Raw genomic sequence first — 20,419 nt, forward strand, 5'->3', positions numbered from 1 at the left:
CAAAAGTACATACTATTCATTGTACATTCTACATCACTGTACGCCAAACAAAATAAGTGAAAAAAAACATTATTCAAAGATACAGAGAAAATTCTAACAACTGTGCTGGTAGACCGTCAGCAGTACTGAAAAACAGTACTTAAAGTTACCGTCTTTGAGAGAAAGGAGAAAATCAAGCTTGTGAAGGGATGTGTAGTTGTTGAGAAGAGTTTACTGACCATCCCAGACGGCAGACCACAACACACATGCTTACTTAATGGCAGTTTTGGCTGAAATTAAGGAAATGAAGTGTGGCCTCTGACTTTTGCAGTGTTGTATTTACACACACACACACACAAACACACACACACACATTTTCTAAGCTGCTTATGCTTCTGGGTCATGGGGGGGGTGCTGCAGCCAATCCCAGCAGTCATTGGATGGAAGGCAGGAAACACCCTGGACAGGTTGCCATCGCAGGGCAGACACACTGACATATACAGTTACACACACACTCACACCTAGGGGCAATATAGCATGTCCAATCAGCATGACTGCATGTCTTTGGACTGTGGGAGGAAACCCACGCAGACACGGGGAGAACATACAAACTCTACACGGAAAGGAACCTGGTTGCCCGGCTGGGGAATCGAACCCAGGCCCCTCTTGCTGTGAGGCGACAGCTGATTTTAAAATAGTGACAAAAATTAAACATACATTGTGCCATAACTTTCGCACAGGTCACATGTTAAATGCAGCAAATAAACAGTAACCATGCATTAAAATGTGCAGACGTGTGTTCTCTGTAGAGGATGTGTTCACCTATCTTCACTCAGAAAATCGATACGTCATCTGGCCATGGGCGCCAAAACTTTTGCATGTGACCGTACAAAGAGCATGTTGAACATCTATTCTTGCAGAGTCATTGTGCTGCCTTACTACTGCGACACAATCATGACATTTTAAACCTGTGTAAAAAATTAATCTTATTACTCCAGATGCCTGATGGGCTCTTTAAATCAGTTTGGTCAACCAGAGTCATCACTCCTACACAGACCTCCGAGTGGACGGACATGGACAGCGTGTTAAAGCAACTGGTAGGCCAACTTTATATTCTATTTTCAAGGTTTTAGTCATTTTTGAAAGATTTGAAGATTTCCAGTAAGGGGTGAAGGGATGTAGATTATCTCCCATAATTAAATTTGCATCTTTTTAATATAGAATATTTTGTTTAAGGATATATTTCTGACACTTAGGAATTATAGTTCTTTGGCTTTTGTATCTCTGTAAGGCCTCTAACATGTTCCCTGATCTTCACTGTGACATGAGATAAGGACTCATTTATGCCCATCTCAAATCTATCCAACCAGACATGGTGGCAGCCTGAAATGTAAACTTAAATTAATTCTGCTTATTCTTCAATTAGTCCAGTTCACTTGCATCAAATGTTCCTCTTTGTGTAAAGTACAGACATCAATTAAAACAAATGCATTATATTAAATGGACTGTTGTATACAGTAACAAATATATGGCTTTGGTAAGTCTAGAATCACCCATTTCTGAGGGCTTCTAATAGCTTAAAGCATATTTGCCATTCTGTTAGCATTCATAGTGATAGGCTAACTGCTAAACCTGAACATAAAAACATCATCTAATAACAAAAACATGTCAAATGCATCCAAACTTCATATCTCACATGAGAGTACACTATGACACAAAAATCATTTTTTGCAAAGAGAATTATATTTATAAATAAAAAAATAGAGTTAAACCACTTTGTTTCAGACTATGTAAATATTTGTGTAAAAAGTCAATATTTCTTAGCTAGTGTTACAGAGGAAACACAAGAATAAATGATTGTATCATCTGCATAAAAATTAATTCTACAATCTTCATTGTCTTAAACCTTTATTAATATATAAATTAAAAAGCACTGGCCCAAGGATAGAGCCCTGTGGAACCCCATTAACTATTTCCTGAAACTGTGATTTTCAATTTTTGGCCAAATTGCCAACAATGGCTTTGTAACAAAGTATTAATGTTACTAATTTGTGGTGTCGGGATGCTCTTCACTATCAATTTCATTTTTAAACATATGCTGATTAATGCATACTTTTTGTTCATATTTATAAGCACAACATCAAAACACACTATTTAAAGAGTGGATAAATGCATTGAAAACATATAAATTAACAAAAACACAAAAAATAGTGTCTTACTTGTTTCACCTGTTGGGTAATGTATCATTTCTGTGATGTGATATATCCCAAAAACAATTGAATTTTAAAAGTAAAATAGAAAAATGTTTTTCAGGATTACAGGAACACAAATAAGAGAATAGAATGAAAAGAATGGATAAAAGTAGAGAAAAATAATCAACAACTTGGGTTAATTTACTAATTTGTTAAAAGTTTCTAATACAAATCTGGTAACATGTCATATTTCTTGTATGAATCCTTGCTGAGGTAAATCTAGCTGCTCTTGATAAGTCCTACAGACTGAAGTGTTTTGTGCCCAAAAAGCTTCCCAGCATTCTTTGTTGGTTAAGTCATTTTTTTTTAATGCATAAATGAATTCTCTTAAGAAAGTGTTATTTTTGTGTCATTGCGTACTCTCATGTTAAATTTGACGTTTGGATGCATTTGGCAAGTTTTTGTTGGCCATGATGTGGTGTTTTGTGTTCAGGTTTAGCAGTTCGGCCCTTTACTATGAAAGCTAACAGAATGACAGATATGCATTAAGCTATCAGAAGCACCTCAGAAATGGGTGGTTCTAGTCTCATCTATTTAATACACTGATGTTGTTTTAATTAATGCAAATACTTTACACAAAGAAGAATAATTTTTGACTCATTAACCTGACTAATTCGAAAGTAAGCAGAACTTGAAAAAGTAGAGTATCACCAGGTCACCTTTTATGATATTGGACTCTTTGACTCAGCCTTACCTGCTGAAGAAGTGTGGATCACTGAAAATTAGAAAGTAATTATAACTCATCTATAAAGTTATTTACATTTGAACCTGTTGAGTGACTTTACTTATTTTTTTGAGGCAATAAATTTGCATGATTTTTAAGGTAAAGTCAAATAACTTAAGTTTAAAGTTCAGGCTGCCACCATGTCTGGTACACACTTAAAAATGATGGTTCTTCAAGGGTTTTTTATTTTTAGTAGAACCTCGAACACTCAGTTTCCATTGATATCACTATCATCATTATCCCTATCTGATGGTTTAGTGACATTAATGATCCTAAGTGACTGATTAAATCAACTAATGTCTCTTCGGTTGTTTCAGGTTCGTGGGAAGGCTCTGCTCTTCATCATAGTTCTTAGCCTGGGAGGTTCTTTTCAGATGGGAAGCAACATTACGCTCATCAGCTCCCCAACTCCGGTGAGTTTATTACTCAATATCAATAGTTTATAACTCAAAATCATTCAGAGTGGTTCGGTGTGAAATGCGCCTTTCTAGAGAAATTTATCAAGTCAAAATTGTTCACCATTATAGTAATAGGAACCAGACATCTGAAGCATTAATGGCTCTAAAAGGTACATCTCATTAAGTTATTACATCATAGATGTGTCTGGCCCCTTTTTAGTGGTGCTGAAGCACCCCTAAATTCAGTCCCAGCACCTCTAAAGATAAGAGTAAAAAGTTTGTCTGTGATAAGCAAATGTTTTGATCCACTTTCTCTCTCCTACTCTTAGCTAGCTGTCTTCATATCTGCTAATTAATGTTATAGAGTTATTGAAAGATATGATGGGCGGGGGGGTTGGTGGGGCTGGTCTAATTGGGTGCTAACCCCTAAAGCTCTGATCTTAGAATCGGCCCTATATTACACAAAATGGTTATGAATGCGTTGCTTGATACATGAGACATTGTTTTGGCCTAAAATGTATTTTTAATATAAAATGTATATATATATATATATATATATATATATATATATATATATATATATATATATATATATATATATATATATAGGATTACTTCTTTGTTTCCTCTCAAAACTGCATTCTCAACTGAGATCAATGCACACAAGCTACTGCTGCTGTTGTTATTAGCATGTAGCTACAGTCGTTGAACACGGGTAATGCCAGCAGCAGCATTGGTTAAGTAATTTTGACCGCTGTGGGCATGTGGGTCCCGACACATGATTGGTTACTGCTGATTTTTAGAGCTGTGTTGTGATTGGCTGGCTATCGGTTGCTGCATATAAAAAAATGGCACAGGGCTTTCACTCTAGAAGACAACCTTCAGAGCTGACCGATACAATTACGTTAGCCGAAATGCTGTCTGTAGTTACTTAATTCTATCTTTGTGGATGTTTAGTAATCATGATTAATCACTCTCAGCCATTTTGAAACCAAGTCATAAAATTGTAGGAACTCCTCTTCTTTCAGGTTAACGTGAGTTTGAGTGGCCCAGTGTGGTTTAAACCTTTGGCTCAGACAGGAAAGATTTTAAACAAAATATCATGGTCATTTTAGAGGTGAAAATCATATATTTTTAGGACATCCTGTTCTTTCATGCTGATGTGAGTTTTAAGTGACCCAGTGCATTTCAAACATTTACACTGCGGCTCTTTTCCTGCCCTGTTGCAGCTCCGCAGCAGAATTATATTTTTAGGTAAAAATAAAATAATCCACCTTTGCAGTAAAATAAAGCTCTGCTGATCATTCTAACAATTCTAACAATGAAATTTTCTAACAAGTTTTAACAATTGACGGTGAGCTAATGTATATCTGCTAATTCAACCTTTAACCCGGTAGGTTGGTGCACAGACTGCTAATCACCATAGCAAAGCAGATAACAACCTCACTTTGTTAGAAGCTAATGAAAAGGCAAAGAGAAAGATTTAAGATGAACATCGATAATTTGGAGACGAATAGACTTGTTTATGTTTATAATCACTCTAGCTGGTTTCCTGATACATTTAATCTGCAACGAGAAACTGTCAAACACTAATAAGTTGCGAGGCTGAAGTCGCTTCTCACACCAGCTTCTTGTTCAAATTCTCCCATTCCTCCTTACATGGTGCAGCAGTTACATTCTGAAGGTGGAACGGAAAAATTCAAGCAAGGAGCTAGCAGATGAGAAGCTGACTTGTAAAAAGTTGAACGTTGAGAAACATTTTACAAGAAACTGTTCTACTTTTGCGGAAAAGTTTCCTGCTGGAGATGCGAGAAAGGCTATAGCTGAACTAAAGCTTAAAGCAGAGCAAAGTAAGTCAAAGTCAAAGTAAGTAATGTTTTTGTTTATATTTTTAGCCTGTACTTAGACATAAGCATATACTGAGACATATTTACAGCCAAGATGGTAAAATGGATATAAAATGTTGTGGCTCGCAAGGTGGTGTGATTTTTGTCGAAAGGACCAAATGGCTCTTCTTAACATTTGGGTTGCCGACCCCTGTCCAGCAGTGTGTACGAGTAAATTAGGCCAGTTTGTGTAATATATTTGTGGTACTCTTAGAATGAAGACACTGTGGGCCGTCCTAAAACCAAGTTACATTATTTTAGCAAGTGATATTCTTCTTTTATGATACAGTGAAATTGTACTAACCAACCATATGTCGTGACCCACGTGCCTCAACCCAAACAACAAAAATGTCTCAGTTTCAATATTATATATGTTGTCTTTGTACTATTTTAAGGTTTTAAAAGATTTTCACATTATTGCATTCTGTTTTTATTTACATTTTTTGCAGTGCCCCAACTTTTTTTGGAATTTAGGTTGTAATATTATTTGTGAAATACTGTGTTCTGTGCCTTCTGGATATTTTGGCACCGTCTGTAAAGATACATTCTGGCAAAACGTTCAATGTAATGAATTAGAAGATCATGATTGTCTTCTTTCCTCCTGCTGTGTTCGTCCACAGTTCATTATGAGCTTTATTAACAGCAGTTGGACTCAGCGCTATGGAGAATCTCCAGGAGAGAACACAGTCACACTCATATGGTCCACTATAGTGTCCAGCTTTGCTTTTGGTGGTCTGTTTGGATCCATCAGTGTCCGCTGGATCACCAACCAATTGGGGAGGTGAGAGTCTTTCTCTAGTTGTCTTACAGTTGTGGTACACAGGCAAAAGTTTGATAGTGAGGATAAGAATTACGACTACTAAATTTGTATTAGCCAACAAAGCAGCATCTTCACTGTGTCATTTCTGTCTCCCTCACAGAAAGAGAGCTATGATCTGGAACAATGTGTTCAGCTTTGTTGCTTTAGGCTCCATGATCACAAGCAAACCCGCAAACTCGTTCGAGATGGTTATACTCTCTCGCTTGCTGTTTGGTTTCACCTCAGGTAAGCCTCACCTCTCTCACCTGATATGCCACACCAGATTTAGAGACATTTCTAATCTAACAAAACTTTAACAGCACTTAACCTTTCCTGTAGTGTACCAGCACCAGTAGATTACCAGATGATTTTACAGTGATTTTGCAGGTTTCCATAGTTCTCGTTCAGCAGTTCTCAAACTTTTGACTAGTACTGTATCTAAGATTTAGTATGAACTAGATTTAGGCTGTACTATGAGCCATCTCTGCTGGTATAGTAGGACCTTTTGGTCTGCAGTTCTTTCTAAAGGATGTCTCTGATTTTACTCATTGCTGATTGTAAAGGGTTAGGTATGAGCATCCATGGTCTCTACCTTGGAGACAGCTCACCCAAGAAAATAAGAGGAATGGTCTCGCTTACGGTCACTCTCTTCTTATCTAGTGGCAAGCTGTTTGGGCAGGTCATGGGACTAAGGTAAGGCCTAAGTTTTATTATAGAAAATGAAAGCTTTCTGGACAATGCATGAGTGTCTAACTCCTAGAGATCCCTGGAGTGGTAATACTTTACTGTAAGGTATTGTTAATAAGGCTACATGACTCCTACTTGAGCTCGTCATGGCAACTGACATAACCCTACATAAATGTTTATAAGTGCTTATTCCAATAGGCATCATTCACTATAAAGGTTATATTTGCCAATTTTGATCAAAGTTAGCTAAAGTAGTCTTTATGACAGATGATGCATGTTGGAACAAGCTTTCATAAACTTTTGTGTAGGGTTATGTTAGTTGTCTTGACAAGCTTATGTAGGTGTCATTTAGCCTTATGGACAGTACCCTACAGTAAAATGTTACCCCTGGAGTTTTGCCACTCTGCAGAGTTTCATTCCAGCTCTAATATCACTCATATAACAAAAGTGTGATTTGTGGGGGGAAGCAAGGAGATGACATTGCCTGCAGTCAAAAAAATCATCCCCTTGCTAAAACTGACATCCCCACCCCTTTCCATTTCATTTGGATGTATCAGGAGCTCTTCATGTAAAATAAGTTATTTATTTTAGAAAAAAAAATAAAAATATGTATTTTTCACTAAGGAGGTGATTTTGTAGAAATACACGCTTTTCACTAGAAAAAAGAAGTCTAGTAACTATAAAGTTAAAGGGGCTCTTATGCTTCTCAGGTTTTTAGCTTTCCTTTTGTGTGTTATATAGCTTTTTGGACTGTGAACACTATGCAAAGTCCCAAAGCCCAAACTCTCTCCCACAAAAACCACTTTTATCAGCTGCCTGAAATGCTATCTGGAATTCCAGCCCTTTTCCTTTGTTACAAGATGACTCAATTTCGTAACACAATCCTTATTGCCTGCCTACCAGCAAGCTTGGCACATCCTCACGCAAGAGAAACGTCCTGCTCCAGTCTAGCTTGTGAAGGTGGATCGGTCCTACCAACTTATTCTATCTGACGTTCAGGATCCGACTCTGGTTCAAACTGATACGATAGAACTGACACCATTGTAATGCTGTGTTCACATATTTGCGTTGAAAAAATGTCATTCCGTGGGATACGGCCAATGGCAGCATGAATATACACAAACTCTGCCAAGGTGACCGTAGAGCTAACGAAAATAGAGTTATCAGAGGAGAACTTTAAGTTAAGTGACCCTTATTAGTCCCACAATGGGGAAATTTCACCTCTGCATTGACCCATCCGTGCAGTGAAACACCACATACACACTAGTGAACCCACACACACTAGGGGGCAGTGAGCACAATTGCCCGGAGTGGTGAGCAGCCCTATCCACAGAGCCCAGGGAGCAGTTGAAGGTTGGGTGCCTTGCTCAAGAGCATTTCAGTCATATGCTGTCAGCTCAGGGGATCGAACCAGCGACCCACAGGGTAAGTTATTTTTTTTAAGGTGGAATCAGGCAGGGGAAAATACTGTGCTCTTTTCTTTTTGTTGTACAATACTGAGTTCATCTGTAATTCAGCAATTAGTAATTTGGCATCAATGGCGCCCAAAAAACGTCCAGTTTATTCCACCACTGCGGTCAATGGCAAAAAATGGTAAAATTGAGTCCATCTGCCATTGTCTGTCTACTGCAAACATGTGAAAGCAGCATAAGAACAGCCACAGCGGTTGTAGGGACAGAACTTGCAGCAGGACGCTACTCTGGCAGTTGACCAATCAGAGCACACTGAGCTCCTTGGGAGGGGGGTTTACAGACACAGGAGCCCTAACAGAGCATTTCACACAGAGGGTGAAAAGAGATGTAGTATAATACAGTATGAGAAAAACAATGTTTTTGGAACACTGAAGCCTGTAAATCTATTCTAGTAGATCCCAAAAATAAAATTATGAACATTGAAAATGAGTATAATAGGTCCAATCTAAACAGCTCATGCTTTTTTCTATATAAACAAAAGGCTGGTCTAATTACAGCATAAGATGAGAGATAGTTTGGCTACAGCTAACAGCCAACCTCCCCCACCTAGTCACCTGAATCTACCAAAGAGGGACCTTAACATTAGTGTTGGCCTAAACCTTGTGTCTCCAAAATAATAACTTTACAGGAGAAGATAAATATTCTTTATTTGAAGGCTGCTTACAACAAGCCTTGAATAGCACACTTAAAAAAACAATACCAATAAAAAAACAATAACATTATATCTGTATTCACAAGATGACATTACATTTTTATGAAATAAATTAAATTATATGTTATTGACATAAGGGTCCTTAAAACTAATGTGACAGACCTTTGTTTCATGTATACAGTTGTTATAAAGAACTTAGGCAGAGGCCTAGTTAAAAAGCATATCTATATACTTTACATTCTTACAGCCTTATGGGGCATTATAAGGTAGACTTCAAAGAAAGTGTTTCAATTCATAAACAGTTATAAATGTGCTTATAACTCTCTGTAACTTGGCAACAATGCTCTGTACACATCATAATACACTTCTAATAATGCCTCATAATGCAGTAATAATGTGCTATAATTTATTATTATGTTATAGTATATTTATAAACATGTTGTTACTCAAGTATTTGGTGTTCTTAACTAGGTCTCAGCTTTAGCAAATCAATTACATGGAAATGGTGCTTCATAGCAGTGTTTTAAATGGAACAAATGCCTGTCTGTCGCTTAAACTTATCAAAACAACATTGTTTACTTCATAAAATGTCATCTTGTGAATACTGAAAAATATCATAAAAAAATATGGTAGATGTGTAAGAAGAAGACTGGACACTCCTGCTCTAATACTGCGTCTTTTAAGCTTCTCTTTGGTATGTCTCGCTACTCATACGCCTCTCTGCTCTCACAGCCAGATCCTGGGTCGGGAGGACTTGTGGAATATCCTGCTCGGCATCCCAGCGTTTTTCTCCATAATTCAGATGGTAACACTGCCTTTCTTCCCTGAAGCACCAAGATACCTATTAATAGAGAAGGGAAACACTGAGGAGTGTAAGAAAGGTATGTATTCACTTAAATCTTAAAAATGTAAAAATTTTTAACCCCAAAATAGAGTTTGCGATGGCACACGTTAGTAAATCCTCCCCTTTGTGTGTTCAGCGCTGCAGTGTCTGTGGGGTCCGGGGGACTATAAGCTGGAGATTGAGGAGATGCTGCTAGAGCAGGCAGCTCTGAGAGGAGAGCGCAGTAAGACTCTGCTGGAACTGCTGAGGGACCGAAACGTACGCTGGCAAATTCTTAGTTTGCTCGTCCTGCAAGAAGCTATTGAGTTCTGTGGCATCTCAGCCGTAAGTAACTATTAATATTACAGTATTATTTAAAATAATAATTTGGTGAAAAATCTAAATTAAATATCAATAAAAATCAATAAAATCCCATTCATTGTATCACAGGTTGTTGCTACAGTGTTGCTCAACTATTGCTATGTTATTGTGTGGTTATGTGCTATATTATGTGGTTGCTAATGTGTTGCTAGGACATTGTTATGGTATCCCAGGTAGCTGTTAATATGTGTGTATATACATGTGCTAAAAGGATGGTTCTTCAAGGGTTCTTTAGTAAAGAACGATTAAAGGGTGAGAGACGTTTGTGAATTAAAAAAGCACAAGCACACACTAGTTTTGTGGTTCTAGCTGTGAAAATGGTGCAAAAAAGGTGTGGAGTAATAAAATGAAGAACAGTAAGTTTACTTCACACTCGGAGTGCCCTCTTTACCTTGTTTGACCATTCATTCAGTGATCCCTAATGGCCTCACATGATCTTCTTGTGCTGTGGTTCTAAACTCATATTGCAGTATGAAGCTTTCTCACCCTTCTCGCTCTGTTTCCACAGTTCAGCCTATATTCTTTCAGCATCTTTGAGGAGGCTGGAATTCCTGTGGACAAGATTCGTTATGTCACTATGGGGGTGGGGCTGTTTGAAGTCCTCAACAACATCACATGTGTGAGTTCAGAATGTAACCATCCAGCATTTTTGACCCCTCTAAAGACTGATAACAGAATAAAATGAATAGTTTGTTGAAAAATCAAAGTCAGTTTCCCCCTCACCTCAATTGTCCGTCAGCTAATGCATTTGTGAAAGCTTGCTTCTTCAGTTTTGCACTGTTTTTAGCTCTACAACTCTACTATGTTCACTTTAATAGATAATGTGTGCCATACAATATTAGAAGCTGCGTAAGCACATCTGTTTGCGATTGTTCAACACTCTTTCAGGCAGTTGTGTGGTGATTGATGATGGTTGGTTGGTGTAGTGTAGTGGGTAACAACTTTGCCTTCTGTGCTGTAGACTGGGTTTCAGTCCCCTACATGGACAAGCACCCTACACTATACCGAATAGAGTCCTTGGGCAAGACTCCTAACACTACCTCTGCCTACCTGTGTAAAATGATCAAATTGTAAGTCTTCCTGGATAAGAGTGTCTGCCAAATGGTGTAAATGTACTGTAAATGATTAGGCGGAGTTGGTGGGGGGTGTTTCCCTGCGCCCTGTCCTTGATGCAGGGTTGTATATGTCACAGTGTTACATAATCAGACATTCTGTTACAGAAAAACTACAGTAATCAGATTACAGGGACAATATGGACACATGGTGATTACTAGCAGGATTACATTCAAACCTTTATTATGGTTATTTTCTTGCTTTTGCTACAAGCAAAATGTTTCTGCTAAATCCAGAGGAGAGAGAGGAGACAGCCAGCTGTGGCTCTGCTGAGGCGAGGCAGCATATGGCAAGCAATATACCTGCATGAAAGAAACGATAATGACAATGACAAACAGCAGGTTTACTATGGCAATGATAGTAATGTATAACTGATCCAAGTCCAAGTTAAGCTGAAATTCACTTTTTTATATGGAAAATTTTGCTTTATTTCCTCAGTGTCTTTTGCTGCTGTTACAACTGGGGTGATGTAGGTGTGTAATCTTGTTGTGTAAGTTAGACATTAAAAACCGAGTGATGAAAAGCTCAGAAAATGAACTAGGCAGACCTGTAGCCTGCACCTATGTTTGAGACACTCATATTAGCTGAAAGGTATAAATGGCTTGCTGAGCTAGGAAATCCACATCTTTATGTGAGTGGGGTTTGAAGTGTAGATCACCTTGCACAGCATAACAGTGTTTAAAGCCAGAATGTAAAGCTTCCAAACTGTGCATGCCTTTCTTAAATAACTGATTAACTCCACCAAGGTTGCGAGGTGTTGTTAGGCCATTGCTCTAAAATCCTAGGTGGTTGCTAAGGTGTTGCTAGCCTGTTGCTATGGTATGCCAGGTGGTTGCTAAGGTGTTGTTAGGCCATTGCTGTGGCATCACAGGTGGTTGCTAAGGTGTTGTTAAGCTTTTGCCATGTTATCGCAGATGTTTGCACGGCCTTTGCTCTGGTATCCCAGGTGGCTGCTAATATGTGTGGGTGTACATATGTGTGCTAATATGTATGTGAGTCTGCATGTAATGTCTATGAGGGTCAGTGTGAGAGATGTCCTTTTACATTTTCACATACCATACTAACAGATGAGGCCTAAGCTTTCATTACTTGTTAGCGTAATAGCTCCAGTACAAAACTAAAGAAGAAAACTTTGGACACATGCCTTGGCGGTTTGATCAAAATTGGGTCAACAGGACATTTGTGTACATTTGATTTTTTGCCAAGCTAGTCCTTTAAACGATGAGTGCAATGGTCTCTGCATGTGTATTAATTTGACGTATTACTATGTGTGTGCACACAGGGTCTGCTGATTGACCGTGTGGGCAGGAGAGTGCTGCTTTGGGTCGGTTATGGTATCATGGCAGTCATTATGGCACTGATGACCCTCACTTTGGAGCTAAAGGTGACTGACTTTTATCCAACAGCTACACTTATATGCTTTAGATCTGCCATTAGATCAGTAGATACGGACTTATACACAAAACTCTTGACCAGTTTTCAAAACACAAATTAAAGTGATCCAGAAGATATTGGTGGAGTAGATTTAGTCTAAAGATTGAACCATTAAACTGTGGGTCCAGGCTTCAGTTTCTCACTCTCATAACTACAGGACTTGCATATTAGGTTGTTAGTAGTTACTGAATAGTAAATCTTAGGATTAATTGCTGAATAATAAGCCTGCAGTTTAGGAGGTCAGAGGAAATGTTTATAGAGAAACCTACTGACTCAAATTTACATTACAATCCAAATGTATCCATTTCATTTTCTGTCCAAATAACCAGTGATCCTACACATGCTTTTTGAGTTTTCATATGCAATGTTGATGATGCTAAAACAGCGATAAAATAAGTTCTCTATCTCTAGTAAGTTATGCCTGTACCTCTCTGTCATGAATGGAATTAAAAACATGAAGTTTAGGTCAAAAACTTTATCGTAAAACAATGTTTCAGGCATCAGGCAGCAGATTCGTAACCATTTAATGTGATAACTTTCTATGAAGGAGATTTTAGAGGCATTAACCTCTTCAGACGTTCACCACTGTGAACAATTCTAACTCTGTAATTTCTCTAGAATGGAGCATTTCACACCAAACTACCCTGAATGACTTCCAGCTTTTATTTAAGCATCCCTGTCACACTATTGACTTGTGTGAAGGCAAAATATAACTTGTAAAACGTGAAAACATAAACCTATTCTGAAAAATGAGAAGCTTTGAATTTTCTCTCAATCATTTTGTCTCATTTTCTCAGGATTACTCTTCCTGGATTCCGTACAGCACCGTCGCCCTCATGTTCCTCTTTGTCATCTTTTATGGAGGGGGTCCAGGTAAACCATCACCCGCAAGCATTTACATAGACTTTTACAGTGCTTATAAAATATATACTTAAGTCGTTGATACAGCCAATTCATTTGAATATACTCAAATGATATACAAAAATATTGTTTCTGATTGACAGCTGGAGTGATGCCGTCGCTCACCCATGAGATTTTTGTCCAGTCGTATCGCTCTGCAGCGTTTGTGTTCATTGGAATTCTGCTGTGGGGCGGCTTCACTGTGTTAGGATTCATCTTCCCTTTCCTTCTGGTAAGTTTGTTCCTACATAACCACAATAGTTCATTTTATATTTCCACTATTGCTGACTAATGGTCTTAATGACCAGGTCAACAGACACAGCTATTTAATAATTTACACTGATTCTAATATCATTTCACAGTTAACCTTTGTCGCAGTAGCATCACTGGTGCTGTATTAACTCCTGCTTGACCAAACGCAGCACCTGATTACTTAGATGAAGTCATTAATTCGTTCAGTGTCTTTTAGGTGCACACTCAGAAAAAAGGGAACGAAACTGTCACTGGGGTGGTACCCTCAAGGATACATCTCAGTACCTTTAGATGTATCTATTTCCCCTGACATTTTATCATAACATGGCACTGAAATGGTTAACAACGTGTCTGTCGGTATCTTTAGCAATTACAAAGTGGGAAACATCTGCTGCAGTTTGACACTGATTATATAATTAATACATCTAATATACAGTATAGTCTGCATCAGTGAGTTTAAGGAAGCCAGTGGAAGCTCAGCCCATAGAACCCTATTCAAGCCGGGCTTCAGTGCGAGTTAATGGCACTTGCTGTTTTAGCAGAGCAAAGATCAGCGCTTATTGGACAGCAGGCTTTTGCGTCATCATTTTGGGTCCCGCCCGGATGCTGTGCTTCACTGGGAGTCTGTGAGGCTATCGCGAGTGCTTTTTCCAAATTATAAAAATTAAAGATGTACTGGACTGTAAGCTTTTACAACTGTACTTTTTGTCACACCTGGAAGCTCGCTGATGATTGGTGGAACTCTCAAAGGGGCAGGACCACTTAACAAACAGCCAGTACAGACATTGTAATGCTCATGACTGACTCAAACTAAAATATCACCTCAAACAAAAATAATCTGCTATTGAATACACGCACAGTGATGCAGAAAGGTCATTCAAAAACTAACATTAGTGTCACTGGCTTGATAAAAACAGGTTTTTATGGTCTTTTTTTCTATCACCATTTAAAAATGCGAAAAAAGTATAAATTTAGAATTCTGAGTTTGGTCATTTTCTTTTATTTGCTAAGTTAACGGTTAGTAAAGCCTTTAGTTAGTTTAGTTAGCTTTTATTAAGGTATTTTATTAGTGTTCCGCCAATGTTGTCTAGGATTAGCTAGAATATTTAAAAAATCTAAATTCAAAAGTATGGTATCAATGTTTTTAACAAGATAAAACCCACTTTGTTGCATATAAATAAAATTCAAAATAATTTTATTCTATAAAAGTATTTTATTCTAATCTATTCTGGTCAAATAGTGAGGCAGACAGCTTAAATTACACTACATTATCATTCATTGTTACATTGTATACATTATTATGCTACATTATCATTTCTTATTGCTCAAAGTAAAGATTTGAGTAAAGCATCTAAAATATCTGTTGGCATCTTTTTTATAATAACGTTATCTACATTTTATAAGTTATATAAAATAATATTGACTTAACGTGACAGCTGTGTAAGAAAGTACCAGCCACTTCTGCTATGAGGTCTGGCAGGTGGTTGTTATGAGTCCCATTTTGTCTGCACATTTGAATCATTTTTTGAACTCCAGTTTTGGAAACTCCTGTTTTGTCACTTATTTTTCTTTTGACTTTCTCTTTCCTTATACAATGTTGAGATCTTATATCCAACACCCTCAGAAATATCTCCTGAGGAATGTACTTAATGTACTTGAAATGTAATGCACTTGCTTAACTTGTGCTTAATGGCCGTTTTTGACTGGATTGTGAATAAATGAAGAGCCTTATATTTTTTTTCCATCTATATGGACAGAAAACTTTATGTCATTCTCTTGTGCTCCTCAGGTCACTCTGAAGTCCTTCAGCTTTGTGCTCTTCTCAGGCGTTTGTTTGGCTGCGTCCCTCTACGTTTTCTTCATCCTACCAGAAACGAAGGGCAAAACTCCTCTGGAAATCTCTGAGGAGTTTAGGAACATCAGAGTGTGCGGCTCTTCCACTGATGACATGTGCTTGGAGACTAAGTTGTGAAAACCAACCTGATACAAACAGGATAGAAGTAAAAAAGTGGTTTATTTGTTCATCGCTTCACTACTGGCTGGTGATATTGGCTTGTTAATGATACGAGACTAAAAATGACGACTTTTTTCCTTTTTGCAAATTTAATGCAATTATCTTGATGTCTTCAGACTGTTTATCACTGTTTAATACTTCTCCTCTAACAAACAACTCAACACGATTAAGTCAAATCACACAAGCCCAAAATTTCCAAAAAAAGTAGAATAAATGTAAATAAAAACAGACAGAAATGATTAGCAATTTATTGTTTGACCTGCATTAAAATGAAAACAGTACAAAGACCAGAAGTTTAACATTAATATCTAGTGTTTCATCCACTTTATTTATTTTTAATTTTTTGTATATACACACTTATTATAAATCTGATGTCTGCAACATGTTCCAAAAAAGATGGGACAGGTGCATGTTTACTACTGGATTCATCACCTTTCCTTTTAACTACGTTCAGTAATCATTTAGGAATTGAGAACACCAATTGTTAAAGTTGTGAACAGTCTGGGGTATCCCTTGTTGAATATTGCACTCCATAATGTGCCACATGTTTACAATGGAGTTCTGCTCTGAAATGCATATGTACCCCTCAGCATTAATGGTGCCTTCACAGATGTGTAAATCACTCAGTAACACACCCCCACACTATGACAGATGCTGGCTTTGGGACTTTATGCTGGTAACAGTCAGGATGGTCCTTTTCCTCTTTGGCCCACAGAACACAATGTCCATTATTTCCAAAAACAATTTGAAAGGTGGGCTCGGCACATTTCCACTTTGCTTGAGCTTTAGCCCAGAGAAATCGGCAGCGTTTCTTGATTTTGCTTATAAGTGGCTTCCGCTTTGCATAGTACAGTCTTAACCTGCATTTGTAGATGCAGTGATGAATATGTTTACTGACAAGGGTTTTCAGAAGTATTCCCAAGCTCATTCATTACAAAAGCATGTCTGTTTTTAATGCAGTGCTGATTGAAGTTTGGGCATTCAATATTGTTTTTTGGCAGAGATTTGTGTGGCTTCTCTGAAGCTTTTCATAATAATTTATGGATGGTAGACGGTGAAATCCCTAACCTCCTTGTATATATGCAATCATGATAGCATCACCTCTTACTTATTCACCTATTCACCTGTGAAAAGTTCCCAAGCAGGTGATCATTCCACAAACTCCCCTTTGCCACATCCCAACCTCTTTGGAATGTGTTACAGACGTCAAATTTAGAATTAGCATATGTATACAAAAATCAGCTCGTAAGGTAAAATATTCAATATTTGTGCTGTTTTCAGTTAAATGCCTGTGAAAGAAAGTCACAAATCACTGCTTTCTGTTTTTATTTGCCTTTTACCGACTATCCCAATGTTTTTGGAATTGGGTTTGTATTTGCTGTGCTGTGAGTAATGAACTGTAGAGGATTCTCTTATTACTAGTTTATTGAATCTACAATGATATGCTTGGAGAAAAGGATGAGAAAACAACCTGTTATGAAACAGGGAAGACGTAGAATAGTAGTCACCCCTGTGCCACGCAGGGGGCGGATCTACCTGCCACCCCAATTCTGCAGCTCTTATCTATGGCGCAAAATTGTATTAAGTATGTGCCTCCAAATTTAATTTAAAATCTATTTAAATTTTAAATCTACACAAGGTGTGTGTGTGTGTGTGTGTGTGTGTGTGTGTGTGAGAGCCGCTTCCCGCTCAGATTGCTTAGAGTGCCGGTCTGGAGCTGCCACTGGAGGAGAGAGAGAACAGATAGAATCAGCAGCTCTTCTGTGTTAAGTTTCATATGGAATGTTTTTTGTGTTGTTGATATTGTATTGTTTTGTTAAGTGATTTAACATTGAAAATAAAATGTTTTTTAAAAGTTTCATATGGAAAAAACAAGCAACTAATAGTTACTGCAGTGATTTTTAAGCTATGTGTCATGACTGAATTTTCCTTGTGTCTGTGCTGGGTTGCCGCACATCAGAATTGGTGGGACATGTTAACATTTTCACTTTCAACATTTCATTTCAACACATCAAATAGGTTTTCTTTAGCCCAAATCATAGTTATCATAGTTTTGATATATCATAAATGAATTAAATCAATGACCACAATGATATCTAAGCAAGTTCTCCTCCTAAGGAAGTTGAGAGAAGATGATTGAGGCAACTTGGGGCTGAAAGATGTGGCCATAGGAGTTGTTTTCTAGCATAGGGCCCTGACAATGTTTGACCTTGGGAATAGGGCTGTTTCCAAAACTATAAAGAGGGAACACATGGCCTGGGAGACACAGGGAAGACTCTCATTCGAATACCTTTATTTATACTACATGTCAGAACAGTAATGGAGAATATCCTCATCCATGTATATTTGGTTTTGATCATGTCTGGCCTGTGGTTGTGTCCATCATAGCACATGAATACCTGTAAGGCTAACACAGATCCCACAAGCTGAAGTATTTTGCAATGCAGGCACTTAAAAAAGATGGTTCTTCAGGGACTCTTTAGTAAAGAAATGAACATGAACACTTAAAGAACCCTTTGCATGATTAAAGGGTTCTTTGCATCATAAAATAATTCTTCAGATTGATGGAGAATGTGCTGTAGATGGTTCTGTATAGAACCTTTTGAAAAAGGTTCTAAATAGCACCCAACAGGGTTCTTCTATTGTTACAAGCTTAACATCATTTTATTTTTAATCCCCAGGCCACCACCACCCCCCTTTTATGGGGACATTCATTTTTCTTTTTAGTTTTACTATTAATGTCACAATTCATCGTTTATTAATAATCATACAGATAAAAGATGATGTGGTACCACAACCACCCAACCTCCCTCCCCCCCCACAGTCACCCCCCCCTCCCACAACAGCCACCTGCCCACTCGTCCCACCCCTATAAGTGCAAGGAAAGACAGAGAAAGCTGAGAGACATGGCAGAAGAAAAAGAAGAAGGAAAAAAAAAAACATTTCATCAATGGACAAACTGGACAAGACAGGACAGACAAACAAGAACATTTAGCAAAACAAAGAGGGTAAAAATACCCCCTTCTTTTTTTTTTCATGGTATAATTATGATGTGGGTAGTTATCAAATTCTATGTATGAGTTTCAACCTTTTTTTTGGAGTTTGGAAAGATAAATCGGCTCACAATAGATTGTAAAAATTGTAACCAGGTTTCCTTGAATGAACATTTTTATTATTTTTAAAAATTCGCTGTAAGTCTTTCCAAGCTGCTGTGATCTGTTATGAGGTTCAGCTGATGCTTTATTGAAATTTTGGTTCTGTCCTTCTGTCCTTGAAATGAATATAAAGGATTTGAGGTGACTGGGTGATGAAAATGAAGGAAGGTCATTAAGTGGTGCTACAATCAGACATAAAGGGATGACAAGCTTGACATCATAACAATAGAAGAACCCTTTTTCTATAGAGAACCATCTACAGCACATTCCTAAGAACGCTTTCATATTACAAAGAATTCTTTAATCATGCAACGAGTTCTTTGATTGTTCTGTATTGAACCATTTTCTTTACTAAAGAACCCTTGAGGAACCATCTTTTATGAGAGTGTAAGGATTATTTTCACAAGTGTAAATTTAGCTCTTAGGGGTTTTGTATGATATTGTTTATATTTAGCTTATTACTAACTCTATTAATGCCTTGGGTTTAAGTAGAACACAGCATAATCCTTGTAAATATCTAATGTCTGACCACAGTTTGAACTAATTTGGTAGAATGCTCCATATTCTCATCTCTTCTTTGTTTTTGGACTGTATGTGTGTTAAATATTTTCATATTAGTTTTTACTGGGACATTGAATTGCATGTAGGCCAGTTCTGTACTGCTTTTCAACTGTCAATTCTTAGAATCCATAGTGAACCTTAATATCTCCAAACTTTAGGAAGAGAAACATTCAATTAAAAAAAAAAGCTTTTTTCATTTCATTGGTCCATTTATTATGGTTGCACAATGTAAACAGCATAGATAATAATAACAACAATAACAGCAACAATAAGAAGCAGAAGGTGAATAAAATCTTACAGTTTTATGACGACAACGATACATTCTCACCCTCTTCATATAAAATATGAGCCAGGACGGTAAACAGTCTTCTGGTCATTATGAGAGAAACTGGATCACAGATCCCTCCCCCTTCAGCCCCTCCCTACAGAATGTGTTTTAAATTCTAGACTGGGCACCCCTGACCAACGTGTACTGGACTTCGGCCTTCTAGGTCTGGAACTGGACTCTCCTGATGCAAGCCATGTTTTTTTATATGTTAATGACTCAGGTCAGACGCTCTGCTCAGTGTAGTCCACAGTCAATCTCCAGTCAAAAGGTCCATTAAGTACACATTATCCACTGTACATTGTGCTTCACTGTATGTCCAAGAAAATAAGTAAAAAAATTAGCATTTTCCAAAACATTTTTCAAAGATACAGAGAAAATTCGAACAACTGTGCTGGCAGACGACCAAAACTGCCAGCAGTACTTATCAACAGTACATAAAGCTTCCATCTTTGAGAGAAAGAGGAGAACATCAAGCTCCTGAAAAGATGTGTAGCTGTTAAGAAGAACTTACTGAGAAAAGGAAACGCAAATCAAACAAAGAAGCTGGTTTTCTCAGAACAATGGACTGACCACTCCGGAGTCCAGACCTCAACATCAGCAAATGTGTTT

General features: G+C 37.7%; 1 protein-coding gene across 1 annotated transcript; it reads left to right on the forward strand.

Annotated features, from left to right (window-relative positions):
* Nucleotides 1–970: 970 nt before the first annotated feature.
* Nucleotides 971–15,760, forward strand: LOC118799884 (solute carrier family 2, facilitated glucose transporter member 11-like). Its single transcript, XM_036559963.1, has 12 exons — nucleotides 971–1,076; nucleotides 3,273–3,368; nucleotides 5,860–6,020; nucleotides 6,160–6,284; nucleotides 6,602–6,731; nucleotides 9,582–9,730; nucleotides 9,830–10,017; nucleotides 10,562–10,672; nucleotides 12,449–12,550; nucleotides 13,398–13,473; nucleotides 13,605–13,732; nucleotides 15,542–15,760. Exons 1-12 carry the CDS (start codon nucleotides 978–980, stop codon nucleotides 15,722–15,724), a joined length of 1,548 nt encoding a protein of 515 aa, XP_036415856.1. The 5' UTR covers nucleotides 971–977; the 3' UTR covers nucleotides 15,725–15,760.
* The last annotated feature ends 4,659 nt before the right edge of the window (nucleotides 15,761–20,419 follow it).

This window comes from Colossoma macropomum, unplaced genomic scaffold (assembly GCF_904425465.1).
Source record: "Colossoma macropomum unplaced genomic scaffold, Colossoma_macropomum, whole genome shotgun sequence".
Lineage (NCBI taxonomy): Eukaryota > Metazoa > Chordata > Actinopteri > Characiformes > Serrasalmidae > Colossoma > Colossoma macropomum.